General features: G+C 48.1%; 1 protein-coding gene across 3 annotated transcripts in view; it reads left to right on the top strand.

Annotated features, from left to right (window-relative positions):
* The window catches only part of Mbp (myelin basic protein), a 94,039-nt gene that overhangs the window by 48,428 nt on the left and 24,458 nt on the right, over positions 1–21,153 (top strand). For 2 of the 3 annotated variants that reach the window (XM_008850676.3, XM_029554816.1), the window contains exons 3-4: positions 9,903–10,339; positions 17,559–17,636. In XM_008850676.3, coding sequence (XP_008848898.1) covers positions 9,903–10,339; positions 17,559–17,636 — 515 coding nt within the window. The remainder of the gene's footprint in view (positions 1–9,902; positions 10,340–17,558; positions 17,637–21,153) is intronic. The other variant, XM_008850678.3, reaches the window with a different exon arrangement.

Genomic DNA, 21,153 nt, shown 5'->3' with positions numbered 1-21,153 from the left:
TGTGAGATGAAGTCTCCTGAGCAGGGTAGAGAAGGCCTTTACAGGAGGGAGAAGGGAGAACACAGGAGGGGAACCAGAGGGTTTGCCAATGTGGTGGGTATCAGAAGAGACCTAGCAAGGTCCCTGTTATCATTATCACTATAGTCCTCTCAGTGGTGGGACATATTGCTGAGATTGGTGGTAAGGAGGAAGGAAGGAGGAGTGACAGATGCAGAACACCTCTTCTGGGCTCTGTGAATGGAAACTAGATAACTATGGGGTAGGATCAGGAATCTCTGCTAGCTTCCTGAGACTCTCAACTAGGGGACCAAAAGTCACAGGTATGGTACGTGCTCATACAAAAAGCAGAACCATATGAATGTGGGGCTAGTTTTATCTCTCATCTCTACAGGAGCTGCCTCAAGACAGTTGGATGATGGGCTGTTGCTCTCATTGTGCAAAGGAAACTCACACTCAGCAAGATTCAGACTGGCCCAGTATGTGGGTAGGCTCTGAGGAGCCCAGTCTAGCCCTAGCCTGAGGCTCCCAGGTCACACTGCTGCCTCCCAGTGACCCCTTCCCTCCTGTGGGAGGGTCCCTGGGAGAGCTATTTACAGTGCATAAAAACTATATGTTCTGGTCACACAAAGGAGGCATTGGCGTACGAAGGGTGGGTTGACAAGATTCGTTTGTGGAAGTGCTTAAAGCCATCACCGCAGGCAGCCTGGCGGACTGCCACATGCCTTTCATAGATGCAGAATTTCTGCCATAGCAAGTCCACGGGCCACACCATGGGCCTTTTTGTTTCCTGTGCCCTCCCGGGTGACCCTGAGCACAGCGAGCCAGTGGCAGAAGTATTTCATGAACAAGGAAGGTCCTCTCCAGCCTGGCCCACACTTCCAGATTCCAAAGCTCCTCTGCAGGGCTGAGTGGATGTAGGCCCACAGGTGCCCCTGCACCCCTCCTCTCCAGGTGGGAGTAGGGCCTGATGCAGCTGTGTACCTGCAGCTCCCCCTGAGCTGCACACCTGTGGTTTCCATTGAGGCCTGGGTGCCAGTGGCTGGGCCACAGACTCTGCCCAGGCCCCAGCCTGCCTGTCTTTACCTGCTACCAGGAGCTAGTCACTTAAGAACTCTACCTGGGGCCAGAGCCTGCAGGCCAGTGCCCCAGAAAACCAGGCCCCTGTACAGCCAACGCCCACTCACTCATCCATGGTCATTGGATAGGGAAGCTCTGAGGTGCTTGTTTTCTTGGCTAGAGATCCCTGGGCAGCCTCCCTGCTGGTGGGTCAGACTGACAGTCTCTAGTTTTAGAGTCTTACCTGTACAGCTGCTGCAGCCACAATTCCTACAATTTGGGGCAAACACAAAACTGAGGTTTAGAAGGACCCTGGGAGGAAGCTGTTTCAGCTCATTTCGCATCCATGTCCTGCATCCCACATGATTTTTTCCAGGCCAGAGGAGACAGTGTCCCTCTCCAAATGTTTTAGAAGCAGGACCTCTTTCACAATGAGCAAGGTATTAGATAACTTTTCTCTGGTGCTCAAAAGTCATCTCTATCTCCCAAGTGTTTCTTGGCTATAAAGAAAGATGCTGAGACCACCAAAATCCTTTTGTTGCAACCAGGTGGCCACATGAGAGGACAGGAGGGCATGGAAGTGCAGATCTCACTATGCTGTGACCAAGGGTCATGTAAAAAAAAAGCCAGGAACATGTCTGGATGCTTATGTACATTATAGTGGGAGTCCTTAGCATGTCACTTCATGAGAAATATGGAAAGGAGACACATGTTTTAAAGCACGAATTAAAAAAAAAATATCAGTCAAATAATGAAGATTCTCTCCAACATGTGGATTCAACAATAATAGTTTCTCTAATCTGGAGTTAGCAACTAGGGATTGATCTGAACAGTTCTGGAAAGTGGCTGCTCTAGCATGCTTAGATGGATGGATCTATTTGAACAATACTTCCTGAAGCGACTGTAGACTGGATGACCAGATGTCAAACCACTTCAAGAGGAAATTGTTGGGAACCCCCATCCAGTGAGGCCACTGATCCTTGGAATCCTGCTGTGATTCTACAATCAAGTAGAATCAAATGCATGAAGCATTTGAGCTCCAAAGGCTGCTGGTCCATCCAAGGCCCTCCGTGCAGTGCCCCATGTCCACAGTGCCCATGCCCCAGGTTTCCTGTGAGCACTTCTGCTGCAGCAAGGGGCTGGACCAGCATCAGCACTACTAGAAATGAAGGACCAAAAGCATAGAGTCATCCCACCCCAGCCTTTTAACTTATCATGCGTCTCTGGGAACCCAGTGTCTCATAGCTTGTGTTTCCACTTTTTGAACCCCAGGATTTCCTAAGATGGGTGCCTGGATCAGAGGGCCTAGAGATAACTAACTAGAGGGCATATGAGTAGGCTTCTGAGCCCGTGGTAGGAAAGTGAGGCATTATTTGTATGATATATTTGCCTGACTGCAATAGAAGGAAGAGAAGAACTACACTCATTGTTGCCTTCTGTCGTTCTCTGTGGACAGCTGCATTCTGGGAGGGTGACATTGAGTGAGACTCTCATGTTAGATTGCAGTATGTCATTGCTGGAGGAGCCTTAAGATAACTCCAGATGAGACTATAACTGTACCATCCCTTTTGAAAAATGCAGGTATGCTGCACAACTCACCCCAGTGACTTACCAGGAACACCTCATGGCAGGAAGACAAGGTTGCCCTCAGGAACTACCCCTGTGTAGCTCTACAACCCCCCAACCCTTGCCTAGCACCAGGCCCATAGCTATATAGCATACTGCTAAAGCCACTCCCTGTTGTTCATGTACTCTCCTTTGCCTTCAACAGACCACCTAGCACATGTGGACAGAGGACTTGTCAAAGCCAGAACCATGAACCATCCACTGTCCACAGAGGTGGAAAAGTAAATTCATTATTCTGATGCTTTAACATCATGCTGAATTGTTAGGTCTAGAATCTTACAAAGCCTTCTGCACAGCCATAACTGGTAGTAATTCCTAAACCAACCCTGACAAGGCAGGTATAGAGACTTTCAAGATTTAAAAGAAATTCTCACTTGAAAATGAAGTTGAGTGTGTGGTGTTGTGCACCTGTGATCCCTGCACGCAGGAAACTGAGGCAGGGGGATCAGGAATTCAAGATGAATCTAGAGCTGCATAGTGAGAACCTGCCTCAAGAAAAAAGACGTGGGGCTGGGGAGATAGCTTAGTTACTAAAGTGTTTGCCATACAAGCCTGAGGACCTGGGTTGGGAGCCCCAGAATCCTTGTGAAGTTGGATGTGGTAGCATGTGTCTGTAACCTCAGTGCCCCTATGAGGAGCTAGGAGGTGGAGGTAGAGGAGACAGGTGAGTCCCAGCAAACTCATAAGCTAGCTAGTTTGATGTACAGAGCAGTGAACAATAGACCTTGCCTCAAACAAGGTAGAAAGTGAAGACCGTCGCCCAAAGTTGTCCTCTGACCTCCACACATATACCATCACACACACAGAGACACAAACACACATGAACACATATACACAAGATAAAAAAAAAAAAAAGGCGGTATTAACAGCCACCATGCTGATACATAGAGTCTTTTAGCAAAAGAAAAGAGGCTCTGGCTTCTTTGATTACTTCTTGGAGATGATTCTAAAAGTTACCAGCATCTTCCACAAGGACACTTAAGTGTTAGGTGAATCATACCAAGGCCCCATGCTATGCTGGAAGGTTGGCAATGAATATCCATGGTCCCTGCCCTGCGAAAGGTGGCTTCTCACGGGGAAGAAAGGAGAAGCGACATGTGAAGAAAGCAAGACCCTGTGGTGTTGATCACAAGGAAGAGCCCCATCCAGAGAAGATAGCTGGGCTGCCTAGGGTAGATGAGGATGTGATAGGAAGGCCTGCCACAGTGAGCTCTGGGACAAGGACTCAGAGCAGGAGCTCTCATGTGACCTGCAGGAACAAGAGGAAAAAACGGGTAGAGGAGCTGTCCTCTGCAAAGAGCATCGAAGAGTTGATAGGGTACACAAGCCAGGGGCCTGGTGATACCAAATTCCTCTGAATTGTTCAGTAGACTGTACAATGGACCCCCGTAAAGAGAACCAGAAAGGCAAGGGGTTAGCAATAGTGATACAGCAAAAGATGAGGGAGAGGAAAGGGGGAGGAGGAAGAGGACAGGGAAGAAGAGAGGAGGAGGGGGAGGAGGAGGAAGAGAAGAAAGGAGGAGAGGAAGATGAGGAAGGGGAGGAAGAGGAGAAAAAGAAGACAGTGGCTTATAGCCACGTAGAATAGATTCTGAAGGAAGAAGCAGCAGGTACTGGAGAGTCACAAACTGAGAGATGATTACACAGAAAACACTGGACACACAAGCATGAAGATGGGCCACTGACCTTTGGTTGGAGCTAGCTCAGCAGAAGGTGAGCCTCCTCAAGTCATGACATCAGAGGTCTTTAAAGAGAAAACACTGCCCCAAATGTCACAGTCTTGTGAGTATCTGTGTTACAAATGGTACTTAAACCTCACTGATGTCCCCAGACTGCTCAGAAATGTCCTTTCCTGTCACCCCTTTTGAAGGCCAGGCTGTCTTCCCAACCTGAGTTTTATGAGTTCTAGGACTTCTTCTATCAATAAGACTGAGGAGTATTTTTCGGCCTGTTTTGTTGTTTATGGTTTTCCTGCAATTGTAGGATTTAGTCCATAATACAGAAAACGCTGTAAGTGCTCATTTGGGTAAAATTAGATCTGGGCTTGTCACCAAACATGGACTATGTGCTCTGTTCCATAAATGTAATCTGAATTGAAAATCTGCACTGGCTTTAATTTGGTTGAGGCAGCATTCAGGGGTGGGTGCACGGACCTGTGCTTTCCCTCCCGCATGGCCGCACCCGCAGGTTTAGACTCCCTGCCTCTCTTCTTCTATGCAGGAGGAGCCACTTTGGGGACACAGAGAGGCTTCTGTATCTCACAAATAACTGTATTCAGGGACACAAAGCCCAACTGTTGTAAAAATATTAGTATTCAGATGCTCTTGTGTTTTGTTAGTGCATTTAATTATGCACAGTATGGCTGTTGTTTTCTTTCCACATTTGCATTCATTTCTGTCAACTCCAGGATTTACAGCACAGCTACAGAATCAGGCTCCTAGATACCCTTGCTGGTCCCTCCACCTATAAGTAGGATTGTGTCCCTACAAACCCCATCCTTGGATACCAGCCCCAGAGCATCATGTATTGCTCTTTCAAACACTATACAGGGATGTAGTGTTTAAGCGCTGTGTTGGAAAAACCATGATCTTTATGTCATTGAGGTTAGCCAGTAGCCATGAAAGAATGGCACCGTGAACATTCCCACCCTCCTGCCTTTTCCTCATTGATCCTGAACTGAGTGACCTGTTCCCATGGTACCCATGGTGGTGACATGCATCACCCCAATAGCAGTCAGCTGAGACCGCAGCCATCCTGTTCCCAGGATTTATCTGACACTTTGTCACCAGCAAACATTTATGTTTCAAGATAGGATTGTGACTCAGCTTTGGAATAAGGTTCTGCTTATCAACTCCACTGACCGTGTGAGCAACATCATTTGTGGGTCAGTTTCTTGATGACTTTGGTGAGTTTGGAATCCTTTGGGGATCAAGTGTTGGATTTATGATACAAACACACTTCTGTTAGAATACACAGTAAAAGGCAACACCTGCCTCAGGCCTCATACCAGCTGTCCCAAAACTGGTGGTCCATCTTCTATGTGACCATAAGCTGTGTCTGAGTAAGAAGAGCCCAAGTGTGCTCAGACAACTACTGGAAAGACTGGTCATTTCAGTTTTCCCCAGAAACCTTCAGATATTAATATACTAAGAAATAAAAGGAGAGCCACACTGGGGTCAAAAGTCCTTGTAGCGACTCCAACCAGGAGACATTTTACATATGCACCATTTTTCTAGATCGTCTCGGGGATCAGGCCCAGGAGGCCAGCACACTGTCATCCCGGCCCGGTCAGCAGCTCTCTTGCTGTAGCAGCAGTACATTCTGTGTGAGAGTTTTGCACAAAGTATAGATGAGGAAGCAAGACCTGGGTTACACTTCTAGAGATGTTCTATCCGTGTGTGTACACATATGTGTATTTGTAGGTATGGGCACACACATGAGTTTAGACTTCACCAAGTCAAAATGACTGATGTAAAACACATGTCTGCTATTCTGGCCTCAAAGAGCAGCTGCTCAGAGCAAAAGAGATAACCCACCCAAGAGAACACTGCAGACTTCCCCCTTTTTGGTTGCCAATACATGATTATAATGTGTTAATACTGGAGAATACTTTCTTAGGAAGTAAGACTTCTGGAATTCAGTTTAAAACCCAACATCTCCCAGACTATCTTCTGTAATAGTTATTTTTCTTATTGTTGTGACAAAATTACTGACCAAAGCAATTTAGGAACAGAGGGTTTATTTTGGTCCACTGTTTGAGGACACAGTTCACTGTGGCAGGGAAGGAACGGCAGCAAGAGTAAGAGGTGGCAGGTCCCATTGCATCCGCAGTCAGGAAGCCGAGAGAAATAAATGCTGGTGCTCAGCTCGCTTTCTCCTTTTCATTCATTCCAGCACCCCAGCCATGGGATGGTGCCACACATTTTGGGTGTGTCTTCCCACCACAATTAAACTAATCTAGAAACTTCTTTTCACACATGCCCAGAGGCTTGTCTGATAAGTGGCTCTGGATCCTGTCAAGTTGACAATATTTGTAGTCACATCTCAGTGCAAACAAAGACCCTCACAGGATTGCGCACTGTGAAGCCTTAGTCATCATTTTCTCATTAGTGTGTTTATGATGCTTCAGCTTGCAAGAGTTGTGCATCAAGCTGCCCCATCCCTCAGCAGGCTTGCGGTCATCTATTCCTAGAAGCTCTACTAGCTAGCTTGGCCCTACAAAGTGGGCTGAAAAATGGGATGCTAGGGGTTCTCTTGCCCAGCATCCCCTCCTCGAGAAGGGTGGTCACTGCACAGAAGTTGGCTTCTCACACACAGTCTGGTTGGATGAACAGCCTCACTTCTGGGAGTTTGGAATCTCCATCCTTGCCAGGCAAAATCATGAGAAGGTCCCCAAGAACACAAACCACCAAGCAGTGATTTAGCATTGCACGCATACAGCCCTGAGCTTGCCAGGAGACGCACCCTGTGCCTTGGTATGCTGGGCTCCATCCCCCACTGTGATGCACCACCAGCTGGCTGCCAGTAGCACTCCCCAGGTTCTGTGGGTGGCTCTGATGAATCATGGAAACTGGAATGCTCATGGTGCCCTGACACAGTCAGGAAATGCCTTTGAGGAAACTGGTCAGAAACAGTGTCACCACTCACAGCTGAGGCCCTTCATCCTTCTCCTGGCTCCTGAGGAGTTGGCCTCTTCATTCTGCCTGCCTCCCTGGAATATAAACCTGGAGGGGCCATGGTGCTGCCTGTCCCCTTATCCTGGCTCAGGAGCCTTCATTATCATGTGAAGGTCCCTGTTTTGAGTTCTCACACTGCCTGTTCCCGACCTCCCTGTAGACCCTCCCCTTCCCTTAGCATGCATGCTTGGAGTCTTCCCTGCACCAGCCCCACTCTCCTGCCTTTGCCCAAGTTGGCTCTTGGCAGACAATGCCCCCCCCCCAGCTTCAGCCTTCCTGCCTCCAGGAATTCCACCTCCCCTGACAGCTCAGGCCAGCACCTAGAGTTCTTTCCTGCCCAGGCCTCTGGGGTGCATCCATTCTCCCTCAGGGCCCAGACTTTCCATCATCAGTAGTCCTTCATCTGCTGTCTGTGTTCATAGCCTCTGGTGGGAAATCACATATCAACTGATAGGTGATCACACTCAGAGCTGGGGGAGGTGGGGGGAGCAGTGAAGGCCAGACAGAGATCCAGAATCAAGATATCTGAGGACCATACCCCCTCTGAAGGTTCCAAGTGTCCATTCCACGTCCCTTACCTTCAAGGGGTGCCAGTGTTTCTTAGTGTACTGTGGCTACATTACTTAGACCTTCCACCTTCACATTCCTTCTCTGGTATTGAGTCTCTCTGTCTAAACTTCCCCGTCTCACATGGACCACAGCCATAGGCTGAAGGCCCACCGTGCTACCACATGAATTCATCTTCTGCAAAGACCCTATTTCCAAATAAGTTCACCATCACAGGTGGAGGGCTAGGATGTGAAAATATCTTTAGGGGAGGGTTACTATTCAATTCATAACATACATTTTCTTTTGATTCCCCCACTAGAATGAAAACTTCCACATTTTATTCATCATTATAGCCATAACATCTAGAACAATGTGTTATATTTATTTAATAAGTAATGAATGATGGATGGGTGGGTGGATGGAGAAATGGAAATACATAGATACATGGGTGCCTAGATAGTTGGATAGATGGACAGGAGGCATATTGAGAATGGATAATAGAAGGATACTGTTGGGTAACTATCACTGGATGAATGGGAGGATGGATGGGTGGATGGGTGGATGGGTGGGTGGGGTGGGTAGAGTAGATAGTGGGTAGATGGATGGATGGATAGAGGAATGATGGATGGATGGACAAGTGGTGGGAAAGTGGGTGGGTGGATGGACAGGTGATATATAGATGGATGAAACAGATACATAGTGGTGGATGGATGGATGGATGGATGGGTAGGTGGAGTGGGTAGATGGACAGATGAATAAGATGATGAACGAATAAGAGGGTGAATGGTGTGGATAAGCTGACTAAAGGGGGGATGATGCTACAGTAAAGTGTAATTCAGCCAAATTTCTATAGGTAAATGTCCTAGTTTGTTTCTCCATTGCTATGACAAAACACTCCAACCAATACCAACTTGGGGAGGAAAGGGTTTATTTGACTTACATCTCCCAGGTCACAGTTCATCAGGGAGCCCAAGGTAGGAACTCAGGGCAGAAACCTGGAGGCAGGAGCTGGAGCACAGGCCATGAAGGATCACTGCTTATTGACTTGCTCCCCTGGCCCCTGCTCAGCCTGCTTTCATATGCAACATAGGTCCACCTGCCCAGGGGCGGCACCACTCACAGTGGGCTGGGCCCTCCCACATCACTCAACAATCAAGAAGATGCCCCATAGACATGGCCACAGGCCAGTCCAATGAAGGCAATTCCCCAGTTGAGGCTCCTTCAACCCAGGTGTGTCAAGTTGACACTAAAGCTATCCAGCAGAGTAAATAATAGAGTTGTGAGAGGAAGTTAAATGATAGTCATTTAAACCTAACCCAGTAACTTGAGAGCCAAATGGACTTATTGCTATCAGTAAAGGAAATGCTGTATTTCTGGTAAAATGCTATGAGGCAGTGTGCACATGGGGAGGTACCCAGATCCCACATTGCGCATTCTAGTTACTGCTGCTTTCAGAGAAGCCAGATCAAAATGTCCTGAGCAAGCAGTTCTCCCAGGCAGAGGCCTCCTATGGAATCTGAGAGAGCAGAATGCTCCAAGCCTGCTTCTCTAGGGCATGAGCTGCAAGATGTGGGAAGTTCTGTTCTTCACCAAGAGCCCTAAAACCACATTTTGTCAAATCAGTGTCCCCAGCATTTGGGGTTTATGCACCAGTGCCTTTTAGACAGGAGATGTCCCACAAGGTGTCTACACTCCAGGGCTTTCTGGTACGGTGAGCAACTCGGGACATTTTAACACGGTTGCTGTGGTCCCTCAGTCCACTTCCCTACAGTTTCTGGCAGAGTCATGAGATGATCCTGGAGCCTCCTACACCAGGCAGGTTCAGTTCAGGTTAGCTCCCATTGAGGCAGTTAGAGGTGCTTTGGGGTTCCTTGGGCCCTGCACATACTCTGTGGGTTTTATAGGAGACAGCTAGTTCAAGATCCCCGGAAGAAAGCAGCTTTGTCCTCACTGGGCCGTGCACAGGCCCGCATTCATATCTCATTGTTGTTGCAGGGGAGGCAGATGCGATCCAGAACAATGGGACCTCGGCTGAGGACACAGCGGTGACAGACTCCAAGAGCACAGTGGACCCAAAGAATGCCTGGAAGGGTGCCCACCCAGCTGACCCAGGGAGCCGCCCCCACTTGATCCGCCTCTTTTCCCGAGATGCCCCGGGGAGGGAGGACAACACCTTCAAAGACAGGGCCTCAGAGTCCGACGAGCTCCAGACCATCCAAGAAGACACAACAGCAGCTTCCGAAGGCCTGGATGTGATGGCGTCACAGAAGAGACCCTCTCAGCGGCACGGATCCAAATACCTGGCCACAGCAAGTACCATGGACCATGCCAGGCATGGCTTCCTCCCAAGACACAGAGACACGGGCATCCTTGACTCCATCGGGCGCTTCTTTAGCGGTGACAGGGGTGCACCCAAACGGGGCTCTGGCAAGGTGAGCTCCCCGGAATAGAGGAGCTGTGGGTTAAATTGCAGAAAGGAAGGAGAGGAGGGCAGGTGAGCTGGGCCAGTGGCACCAATGCTGATATGTCCCCCTGTGTCTGAGACACTGGCTCTGACTAGACGGTGCTGATGGCCCAGGGGGACGGGCTCTGGTCACCTGTTTCCACTTGCTTTGCCCTCTTTGCCCTCACAAGGGACCGTGAGTGGAGTATAGCTCAAGAATGCAAAGCCTTCTGTATCCTGTGTCTCAGCGCACCCTGGATATGGCATTGAGAGTACCATGTCCTCAGATGTCCATGCCCTGTGCTTGGGACATCAGCCAATTCTGCCTGTGCACAATGCTTCTGGGTTCAGCCCTGACTTGTGATTATTCTCTGCTGGGTTCGGTTGCTAGCTTCTCCCTGCTGTGGAACAATGGTCTGATTGAGGCTGAGGAGGCCTACCAAGCAAACCCCTCCACTTAAGTTTGCCTCCAACTTTTCCCTTTGTCCCCAGGGTTCCACAGAAAGGAGGGATGAATGAATGTTTATGAATCAAAACTTCATTATTTTGTGATTCTATTAATTTTAATATAGAATCTTGCTTCATGCTGTAAAAGCAAATGTTCTGTAGATAAAAATGTATCACAAGAAAAATTGCTGCAGGTGGTCTAGTTTCCAAGAGCGACTCCTGGGGTAGGTTATGTGTCAGCCTGTGGCTGAGGCTTGTTGATCAGCCAGTGTCAATGGCTGTTATACTGCAAAGGTATGGCATTTTCTGTGATTTTGACACTGTTGGATGGCAGGCAGAGAGTTCAAAACAAGCCCCTGGTTGTTTGGTACCCTCATAGACCTGTGAGATATCTTCTGCCTGTAAGTTGTGCCTATTCTAAAAAGGCTTAGGGAACAGGAGAGGCTTTAGAGAAAAGTATGGAATGGAGGCCCCACCACGAGGACTCACTCTCACCACAACTCTAGGCCAATTGGAAGCACGGAGTTTCTAAACTGTGCTGGAATCTCCAGCCACACTTTGAAAGGTGATGATGATCATGAAACTGTTGAAAATGAGCTCAGTGTCAGCTCACCTCTGTGGCCATCAGGGTCTGTGCTGTCTGAGCGGCAGTGTGCTCCACACATCCGCTCCTGCTGAGGTCCACGTTGGGAGGTCACCATGACTTGCTTGTCAGTAACGTGGCTTGTCTTAAGTGCTAGTGGAATTCCCATTCTGCTTGTCTTCTTCAGGGTCTCTATTTATAGATGTTGCTCTTTCTTTTTGGCAGGGCTCTCGGCCTGATAGATCAGTTCTGTGACTTATTTCTAATGGTAACTCCAATTTAGGGTGCCTTTTCAAGCACTCTTCTCAGGCCCGGCGAGGTCTGGTGGCTCCTCGTTGCCCACTAAGGTTTGTCTGCATAGCTAAGCCGCCACAAACATACAGCCTCACAACTGGAAGCCTTAACCCAGGCTGCCCAACTGAAGGAGCCTCCGTGAGAGTGCATTTAAGCAGTGCAGGGAAGATGGAATAGCCGGACAGCATAGATTCTAGAAACACTTTGTTTACATGATCATAGTGCAAAATGAAATAAAATCATAGCAGCATTTACCCCTAGTCCCATGACTGTCCCAGTGTGCACAGGTTTCTTTCCATGTGAGATCATAGCCTTCATTGTTTTAGATCTCATGCCCCTCAAGTTTTCAATGAAGAGATTCAGTACTCAGAAGCAGTCCAAGTAGTCAAAGTATCTGCAAATGGTGTCTCTTAGATTATCAAGGATCCTGGAAAAAAAATTTCATGGGATTTAAAAATATATATAATAAGAACAATTTTAAATAATTGTTTTTTTAGAAATTCGAGGTGTCGATTCTTTGTATCACTACTGAACATTTTGAATATGGAATATTTTTAAATGAACGACCTTGTTACAAAAACAGTCCCTTGATGTTTGCACGACCTTTATTTTCTTGTTTATTCGTTTCTTAAATTAGCATATGAAACAATGGGGTTCCTTATGGCATTTCCATACAGACTTTGTTTCTGTTGGCCCTCCTCTGCCCCCTCCTGGAGCTTGTTCCAAGCACAGCCAGAGGTACCTTCCTCCTCTGGTAGAAGCTTTCTGCTTGATCGCACATGTTGTCCAAGTCTATTACTTTGTTGTTTAACTTTGGAGATGCAAACTTAACTCACTCTACCCCCTGTTACAAATCCAAAACCACTTTAGAAGTCATGGGTAGTTATGGGGTGGGCTGTTAAGGAGCATTGTTTGTTTGTTTCTATTTGTATTTTTCTCTGTAAATCAGGAAGGCTCTTTTTTCTCTACTACAAAAATCCTTGGTGTAGACTTAAACCTGTTAAGAAACTTGGAAAAAAGAAAGACTAACTAGCTGTCACTCGTGACAAAAGTCCACATTCCCGTTGCTATTCTAAAAGTATATTGCACATGCAGGGTGCTGGGGAAGACAACAGGGGCCAGTTGCCTGGCACTTGGGCTGGCAGCTATGCTGCCTGCTTGTGGAGCTGGTCTCCAGGTAGAATCTGGGAGACTCTGAACACCCCCTCCTTACCCTGCAAAGGGACTGCTGGTCCTGCTGCCTCCTGCATCAACCCCCCAGGCACATGTTCTCTTCGTGCCATGCAGAGCCACCACCCCCAGCTGACAGAATGCAGGGACAACACCCAGCCTTTGTGTGCCTGCCCAAGCTGACATTCAAGGAAAGTGCATGAAGAATGCCTTGAGAAGGCATATTCTTCTGAGAGCCATGGTGAAAAGTCCGTTTACAGAGAACATTCTCCTTTGTCCTAGGAAGAAAGGAGAGCTGTGGTATGGCCTCTAAGGAATAGGTTTTCCAGGCCCTGGAATGTCCAGGCCTTACAGGAAATGGAGAGGCGGCTTGAGAAAGAACAGAAGGCACCTGCTCTGACCCCTTCACTTCTCACCCACCACTAAGCCTCACCTGCCCTAGTCCTGAGGCACACCTGACCTCTGGGGTCTCCAGGCCCACTAGCCAGCATCTCAAAACATGAATTATAGGAAATATTCCTTCCCATGTAGTGCATGTAATGTCTCAGAGAGTTCCTAAGCTAAGTACACAGAGTCACACCAGACAAGGACACCACAAGCACATAGCAGCTTGTCCTCTCTGCTTCCTTACACCTTTAAGCGTCTCATCGGTGGCTTCCTGTATCTCTGTTGATTTTACATGAACTCTCCATGTATAACCTGCTAGCATGGGCATTTTATCATTCCCACTCCCATCACTCAGTGCTGCCCTGCACACTCAGTCTTGTAAATTAACCACAATATCTGTTTCCTGATGTTTTTTCATTGCACTTGAATTTTTAATCAACATATTTCAGTTCTGCAGTAACTTCGTTCTTCACTGTCAGCATGGCAGCCTAATGTTGCAGCTATGCCCAGGATTCTGTGGGAAGGTGATGTTAGAGGTCACAGGAGGGACACAGTCTAAGCGCCTATGTGACACTCCAAGAGTGCGGGTGGTTGGAAAAAGAAGTGTTTGTCAGTGGCAAGGGCGACTGCGTCCCTGCCTTCTGCTAACAGAGCTTTACCCTCAAGGGTTCATGGGTACAAGTAGAACCAAGCTGAACCTCCCACCGGGGTCTGACATGCCACTTGCGGCCTCCCATCCACTTGGCAAGAGTTTCCTGAAGACTCTCCGGAGAAAGCCTGCATGTGATGGATATACTAGTTGCTGTGCCCAAGCCCCATATCTCCTGAGATTTCTTATAAGAGTTTCTTTTGGAGTAGCCATGCCCTGGTCAGTTATCAGCCCCCATGTCTAAGTCACCAGCTGCTTATCCTGCCCTTTTGTTGCCCCGGTCGTCATAGCCATCCATTGCTGCTTAAGTGAGTGACAGTTACATTAGAATTTGATGGGCCTGCACCCTCTATAAAAGTGGGACGTTTGTTAAGTTGTGTTTGTATTTAATGATGATTGCTTTCTGGTGGTTGTATGACAACTTGATTTTGTTATGAACCTTCCCTCTATGTATATTTCTGCCTTTTAATGCACTCATTAAACATTTTAACAGACCAAGGATGGTGTACTAATTGCATGTGGACTTTTAAGTTGTATTTTTACTTTATTAATGGCACTGTAAAACTGGCATCTCCCTGGCCTTGGAAACACCCACAGGTAAGTCTGGGCACCTGAGCTCTTGCCATCTCTGAGCACAATGGCCACAGTCCTTGCTCCTCTGTTTCCAACAGAAACACGGTGCATTCTCTTGTCGTGGCAACGTGGTGTCCATCTCTTCCCATGGCCACTGCTTCCATGCTGCTTGTAATGCTTCTCAGGACATTGTCCTACGGATGTCAGGGGACATGTGGGCCCTGAAGAGGCTTGGGCCCAGGCCATATAACGGATTTACTGAGTAGCTCAGTTATTTTTCTGTTGCTGTGATAAACTCTGACAAAAGCAACTTCAGGAAGAAAGGATTATTTTAGCTCATAGTTCCAGAATACAGTCCATCATGGCAGGAGCTTGGGGCAGATGTCACATTGCATCCACAGTCAGAATGCAGGAAAGAACACTGCCGCTCAGATTGATTTCTCTTCATTCGGTCCAGGACCCCCAGGGAATGGTGTGTCCAGTCAGGGTGCATCTTCCCACCTCAACTAACATAATCAAGATTATCCCACAAGCTCAGAGACTTGTCTCTTTGGTGACTCTAGATCCTGTCAAGTCAACAATCAAATTAACCTTCCCAATGAGTGGGCACATCAAGGCTATCTTCCGGGGCTCCCCAGGGAGGGTGTATTCACAAAGATCATCCAACGGAACCTGGAGTGGGTGGGCTCCTTGTGAGGATGAAGCTGAATTACTCTGTGTGGCTGATAAGTGAGACTAAGAGAAAAGACATTAAGTGAATTTGGATGTGGCCTGCCTTCATCTGCCTGAATATTCTCCCCCGGAGGTCCTGATCCTGACTCTCCTCCTTTTAAATCCAATTCCACTTTAAGGGATTTATTTCCCCGTCATTGGTATTCCTTTTGGTAAAAGAATTAGCCAGGCAATTCTGACTAGTTGACTAAGAGCTCAGCTTGACATCTGAAGAAACAGATCATCCTTAAGCAGAAATAATCACTCTCTGAGCTCATGATGAAAGTCACCATGATACTGATTTAGTATTTGAGAATTGTAGGCCTTGCCTGTCAAACCATGGCATAATATTTTATCTTACAGCTGTTTCTTTCCTAACATATTTATTACTGCACTCTTAAATGCTCTAAAACCATTCTGCTTTGTTTTTAAAAAATAAGGGAAAAGAAAAAAACTCAGGAAAAATGAGGCATTCTGAGGAGCCCCCTCAGTGTGGGCTTAATGTCTGTAATTCTTCCTAATGGGATGTTTTTGCCCTCCACCCCCTCCACCCCCACCTTGAAGGTACACTCCAGGCAGAGAAGTGCTTACTTCCCAGTTAGTCAACTAAAGATACTTTACTCTGTCAGACTGTACCCACCTTGACATGAAGTGTAGACCTCCTTTCCCTGCACAGCAGGGAAAAGGCTTGCCACCCATTTTCTATCTGTGTTTAGGAGTGAATGTCAGGGTGTAGGTGGTAGTTCTGTAAGCATCATTCTGAGCTGCAATTCTGCTTCCATCTGCCACCAACTATTTGCCCTCTGTGTTTGGACAGCCATGTCCCTCCTAAGTCTGGGTATGGCAGTGAAGGGGCAGTGCCTCACAGTGACAGCCCCCTGCATGGAGGAGGCTCCTGCGTTCCACAAGGGAAGCACTAACAGAAACTTTTTCGCCTGTTGCTGAAGTGTGTCATCCGGGCTTGCTCAGTCATCCTCAGTTGAGGGGTCCCTCCTCAAAGGGACAGCCAAGTCTTATTCAGACAGAAGCCAACACAGGCTTGCCCCTAGAGGTTTGCTCTAACACGCATACCCTCCTTTTTCTCCCTTTTCAGTCCCCGTGCCAGAAATTTGAGTCATCAGTAATTCTTGCTAGTATAAAAGTAACCTTTCTCCTGTGGCTGGGGACCCTGAGCACACAGTCACCCCAGACTTGCTTCTGCAAACCCCAGTGTGATGACTTTCAGATGTACTTCTAGAGAACACTAACAGAGTCACACTACAACCACCTTCCTGCATTCCAGTCCCTGCCAACCTGTTAGACCATCTTATCTGTAACTGAGCAAGCACTGAAACTTACTGGATTGACTTAGCTCTTGGCTACTATAATATCTCTCTCTCTCTCTCTCTGTCTGTGTGTGTGTGTGTGTGTGTGTCTGTCTCTCTCTCTCCCCTCTCTCTCTCTTTCTCTTTCCCTCCCTCCACCTTTTGTCTTTCTCTCACTTCCCTCCCTCCCTCCCCATTTTGATATGAATAGTCAAAAAACAGAGGCACTCCCTGCAGGCCATTTACCTCTTACTCTTTTCTTTCAACCTCCTCAGTTGACGTGGCAAATACTCTCTCATAACTAACAGAGAGACACTCTTAAACTGGAAACAAATACCACATAGCAAGAGTTATAGCAACAGACTTGAGGTTAGCATAACTCATGGCAAGGAATACTTTTCTATGTGTGTTAAGTTCTTCTGTCACCACCAACAACAAAGAATGTGGGCAAGAAAATGTCACCCCAGGTGACCTCCAGAGCAACACTGGGTACCTCAGCTCCCGCCTCCATCTCCCCGTATCTGTAGAATCTTCAAAAGGGCTGCACGGTGGCATCTATTGTTAACCCAGCAGTGCAGGGGTGGTTCCTATTTGGAAACCAAGCACATAGGCTAACACACTTGCTATAAAAGAAAATAAGTAAAGGTCTACAAATAAAATCCAACGTAAAATGTGACCATTTCATCATAGCTTTGAAAACCCTCTGGGAAAGTATTTATCTTTCTCTCTTAGAAATCCTAGACTTCTATTGCTAAGATGTAGCTCAGGGGTAGAACAAACATGCAAGGCTCCAGGCTCAACCTCCAGCACTAGGAAGAAGGTGAAGGAGGAGAGGCCTATGCAGCCCCCATGAAGCTTTGCTCTGGTTCTTTTTTCTTGGGCACTGCCCTGCTCTCATCTCCTCTGGCCTCTTCTGGGTCCATCCATCTTCCCACACTCTCTTCTGAACACTTGCTCTTTAAACCTCCACTTGCTGCTCCCCGACCCTTCTGGGGATCAGCTATACTGATCCTAGAGACTGGCAGAGGACTGTGGGGCTCTGCAGGCAGTGCCCATGCTGGACTCACCTGGCCCACTCTGTCCTCGGCAGGTACCCTGGCTAAAGCAGAGCCGGAGCCCTCTGCCCTCTCATACCGGCAGCCGGCCTGGGCTGTGCAACATGTACAAGGTAAGCCGCCGTCACTAACCTACCGAGGGTCACCTCTGTGTGCAAAAATGTTCTCAGCTTTGTGGGCAGGGTCCTCACGATGGTCACATGGATTAGAGCCGGCAATTCCTCTAGGAACCGGCTGTGTCCCAGGGGCCCAGCAGGTCTTCAGAGCATCTGTGAGTCACAAAGAGGAGAGGAAGGCAGGTCCTGAGAGAACACAGCAAAGAAGAAATTTTAAAAGAAAACAGAAACTCATATCAGAGGTGGTTAGCCTCCCTTTGAATCCCTGGTATGGGAATCTCAAAGGATCAGCTGGGACAGAGCACAGTTTTCAGGTCATCACAATGGAGAAGTCCACAGGAACAAGCCATGGATGGATCCACGGTGTGGCCCTCAGTAATATCCCACAGGCTGGAAGACTGCTAGGGGAAACAGTCTAGGAAGGTCGACCTAGACCAAGTCATGGGCCTGCCTGTGTTTCTGACCTGCCTTGAAAAGAAGCACCAGTCAGATACTAAGCAAAATCACCTGGGTCAAACTCAGATGGCTAATGCCCTCATTAAGCCCAGTCCTTTGGGGTTCTGCTCCTCTGAGTATAGCCAAGCTAACATGGGTGAAAGACATGGCAGGGATCTGCCCTCGCCTCCCAGAGTGGATGTTGTCACAGGTATGTACCCTGGGGTGCTATTGGGGAAGGTAGAGACAAAGGCTGCAAGGGGATCCTTCAATCAATCACAGTTGGGACTGTCCCTCACAGGCCGAGTGTCATCACAGAAACTCTGTTGGTCACAGTTTCATACAGATGCAGTCACCAACTGAACCTTGGCATCTGTCTTTTTCAGAGAAGGGAGGTGAAAGATTGAAAACGTGTTCAGATGCCTAAACATCTAGAACATTTTCCTGCTCTGTGCCATAGAGCACCTATCAGGAGAGAGGGTACCTAGGGATCAGGTGACTGTGCAGTTCCTCTGTAAGGCATTAGAAGTGACCAGGAAGGGGCTCACAGAGATCAAGGTAGGCAGCAGGAAGGGTACCCACATCCTGTAGGTTTTGGAGCCCCCAGAACAGAAGCTTCACAATGAGACTGTCTATACAGGGTGTTCCTGCCTGAGCTGGATGTCCTAGGGTAGAGTGAAGAGCAGGAGCTTGGGGAAGGTGTTGTCTGTGCTCTGCCTTGCTTCAGAGTAGTGATCTTTGAAGAATGAAGAACATTCCTGCTGGCCTCTAGGGTGACCAGTCCAGGGCCAAAGCTACAAAGGCAGCAAAGGGAAGTAGAGATACATGACCCCAGGGCCTTGGTGAGTGTGGTGCCTGAAAGGCAGCACCGAAAGGTCCTGAGGGCCTTATGATGGCCCTTGAGGAATGACAGGCAGACTGGTGTTGACTGAAAGGAGCCCTGTGCAGGGCGTCTATATGGCAGACACCTGTTCACACCTGCATTCACATAGAGTCCTGCTCGACTGTAGTTGTGACTGGCTTCAGGGGCTCAGCTCCAAAAATGTATTACTTCCCCGGGTAGTTTCTGAGGATCCCCTGTCTTCGAGAGTTCATCTTTTCTGAGACCTGTTGAAGGCTGCATTCACTTGGCTTCCTTGGACTGGGACAGGGTTGGGGCAGCAACCCCTACCTGGCAGGTGCCTGGCCTTACTGCTTCAAGTCTTAGCATGGAGCTAGCTTGACCTGATTTCAATCCTGGAACAAAGGTGGGTGGCACCTCTGAGGGGAGTGAGGGGCACATGGCACCTGAGGCTACACCACTGAATCCAATGGCGCTGAGGCATCTGGTTCACCCTGAAAGATGCTGGCACTTCCTGCCCTGCCCCTCTCCAACATGCTCTGTGACAGAGAGTAGAGCCTGTGCACAGAGTAGCAACTCCACCAGGAACCCCAGGGTTCCCTACAACGGACTGTCAACCACCAACAGAATGTTTGCTTTTTCTCCTTTTAAAAAAATGTTCTAACAGAGAGAAGCCAGTCCTTCTCTCCTCCACATCTTCATCCCAGACAGTCTTGTACATATATTTTAAAATCTGGCCCAAAATCAGGCTGGCTGGAAATGATGCTCTTGCATAACCACAGAATCTAGCCTTGCATAGACACATGATCAAGTGACTAAAACATGCTACAGATTCCCTGAACAAGGTTCTTTGTGTTTATTGTTTATTTGTGGATGCCCCATTTTAGTTCTAACCAGGTTTGAACTGGCTGGCTGGAACACATGTTAGGACCAGAGGAAAACAGATAATGATTATTAGGTGCTCTGTGTGTGATATTTATATGTCTACTAAGTGAGGGAAATCAAAGGTGTAAGCTGAACCCACAGGCAGAGCACTGCAAGAGAGTCTTGTGGGCTCCCAGGCTACCTGTGATGCACAACGAAGAGCTCTTCTAGGGCCCCTGTACTGAAGCCACCCAGGTCTCCCTGATCCACAGAGGAAGCCAGGACTGCCCCTGTGGCAGGTGAGCTGAGAAACAAGTGACTGCCCTAGAGTCCCCTTCCCGCAATGCAACTCTGGACTATTTTCTTACTAAGTGCAAGCTTTGTGTTTCTCTCTCTCTCTCTCTCTCTCTCTCTCTCTCTCTCTCTCTCTCTCTCTCTCTCTGGGGAATGCCTTCCTCCAGTGCTGAGTCTTTGTTTTGTCAAGAAAGTGGTGATGAGTCTAGTGGAGGGGCAGGGATCAAGGGAGAGCAGGGCAGATGGGCGGGCACACGTCTATGCCTTTCCGGGGAGCTGAGCCTTACTCTGTGCTCCACACCTTCTCTTCCCCTGGAATTCTTGCTTTTCTAATACGTGAAGTTCTTATGCACAGGGAAAGTACAGCCAAGTCTGGCCCCAATGATGGCTTCAAAAACATTCATGCCATCTCAGGATTCTGTGACTTGAGATGGGTTTGCCAGGGATATAGAGCCACTAGGTGGAAACCATAGGTGAACAGTGACTTAAGATATTAGGAGCCATTAACACGCCTCCAGGTCAGAAACTCAGAAGACACAGGTAAGCAATGTGGAGCCCACGGTCTCTGCTCTGGCTGGTCCCGGTGTGCATCTTTCTCTCTATGTGTCTGCATCGATAGGGAGACAGACAGACATAAATACCTAGGTACTTTATGTCTGTCTCCCATGAGCTAGGGCCTCAGCAGATGCCAGGCTTGTTAGAGCTTCTTCTGCCCCAATAAAAGTGCCACTTGCAATGTCACAGTGTTAGCCACACAGGGAAGCTCTCCACTTCTCTGTCTGCTCAAATACCTACTGGGTAAGAAAGATCTACCTTCTGTGCAGGAGGTCACTCCAGGAGAGAGCTAGTCCCAGCACTGCTGACCACTTCTTCAAGCATCAGAGTGTCCACTAGGCTGTCTTCAGTTCCAGGACACGTAGCCTTTGTCACAGGACCTGACTGTTCTCCTCTGGGACCTGGACGGTGAGCAAAGAGAAGCAGAAAGAGCATTTGATATCAAAGAGCAAGGTAGAGAAGCTAGGATTCCAGGGGGAGACAAGGTGCAGAGCTCAGGGTGAGACACAGCTTCCAGGAAACTCA

This window comes from Nannospalax galili, unplaced genomic scaffold (genome assembly GCF_000622305.1).
Source record: "Nannospalax galili isolate Female #2095 unplaced genomic scaffold, S.galili_v1.0 scaffold243, whole genome shotgun sequence".
Classification (NCBI taxonomy): domain Eukaryota; kingdom Metazoa; phylum Chordata; class Mammalia; order Rodentia; family Spalacidae; genus Nannospalax; species Nannospalax galili.
This window is presented reverse-complemented; position numbering and strand designations above follow the sequence as displayed.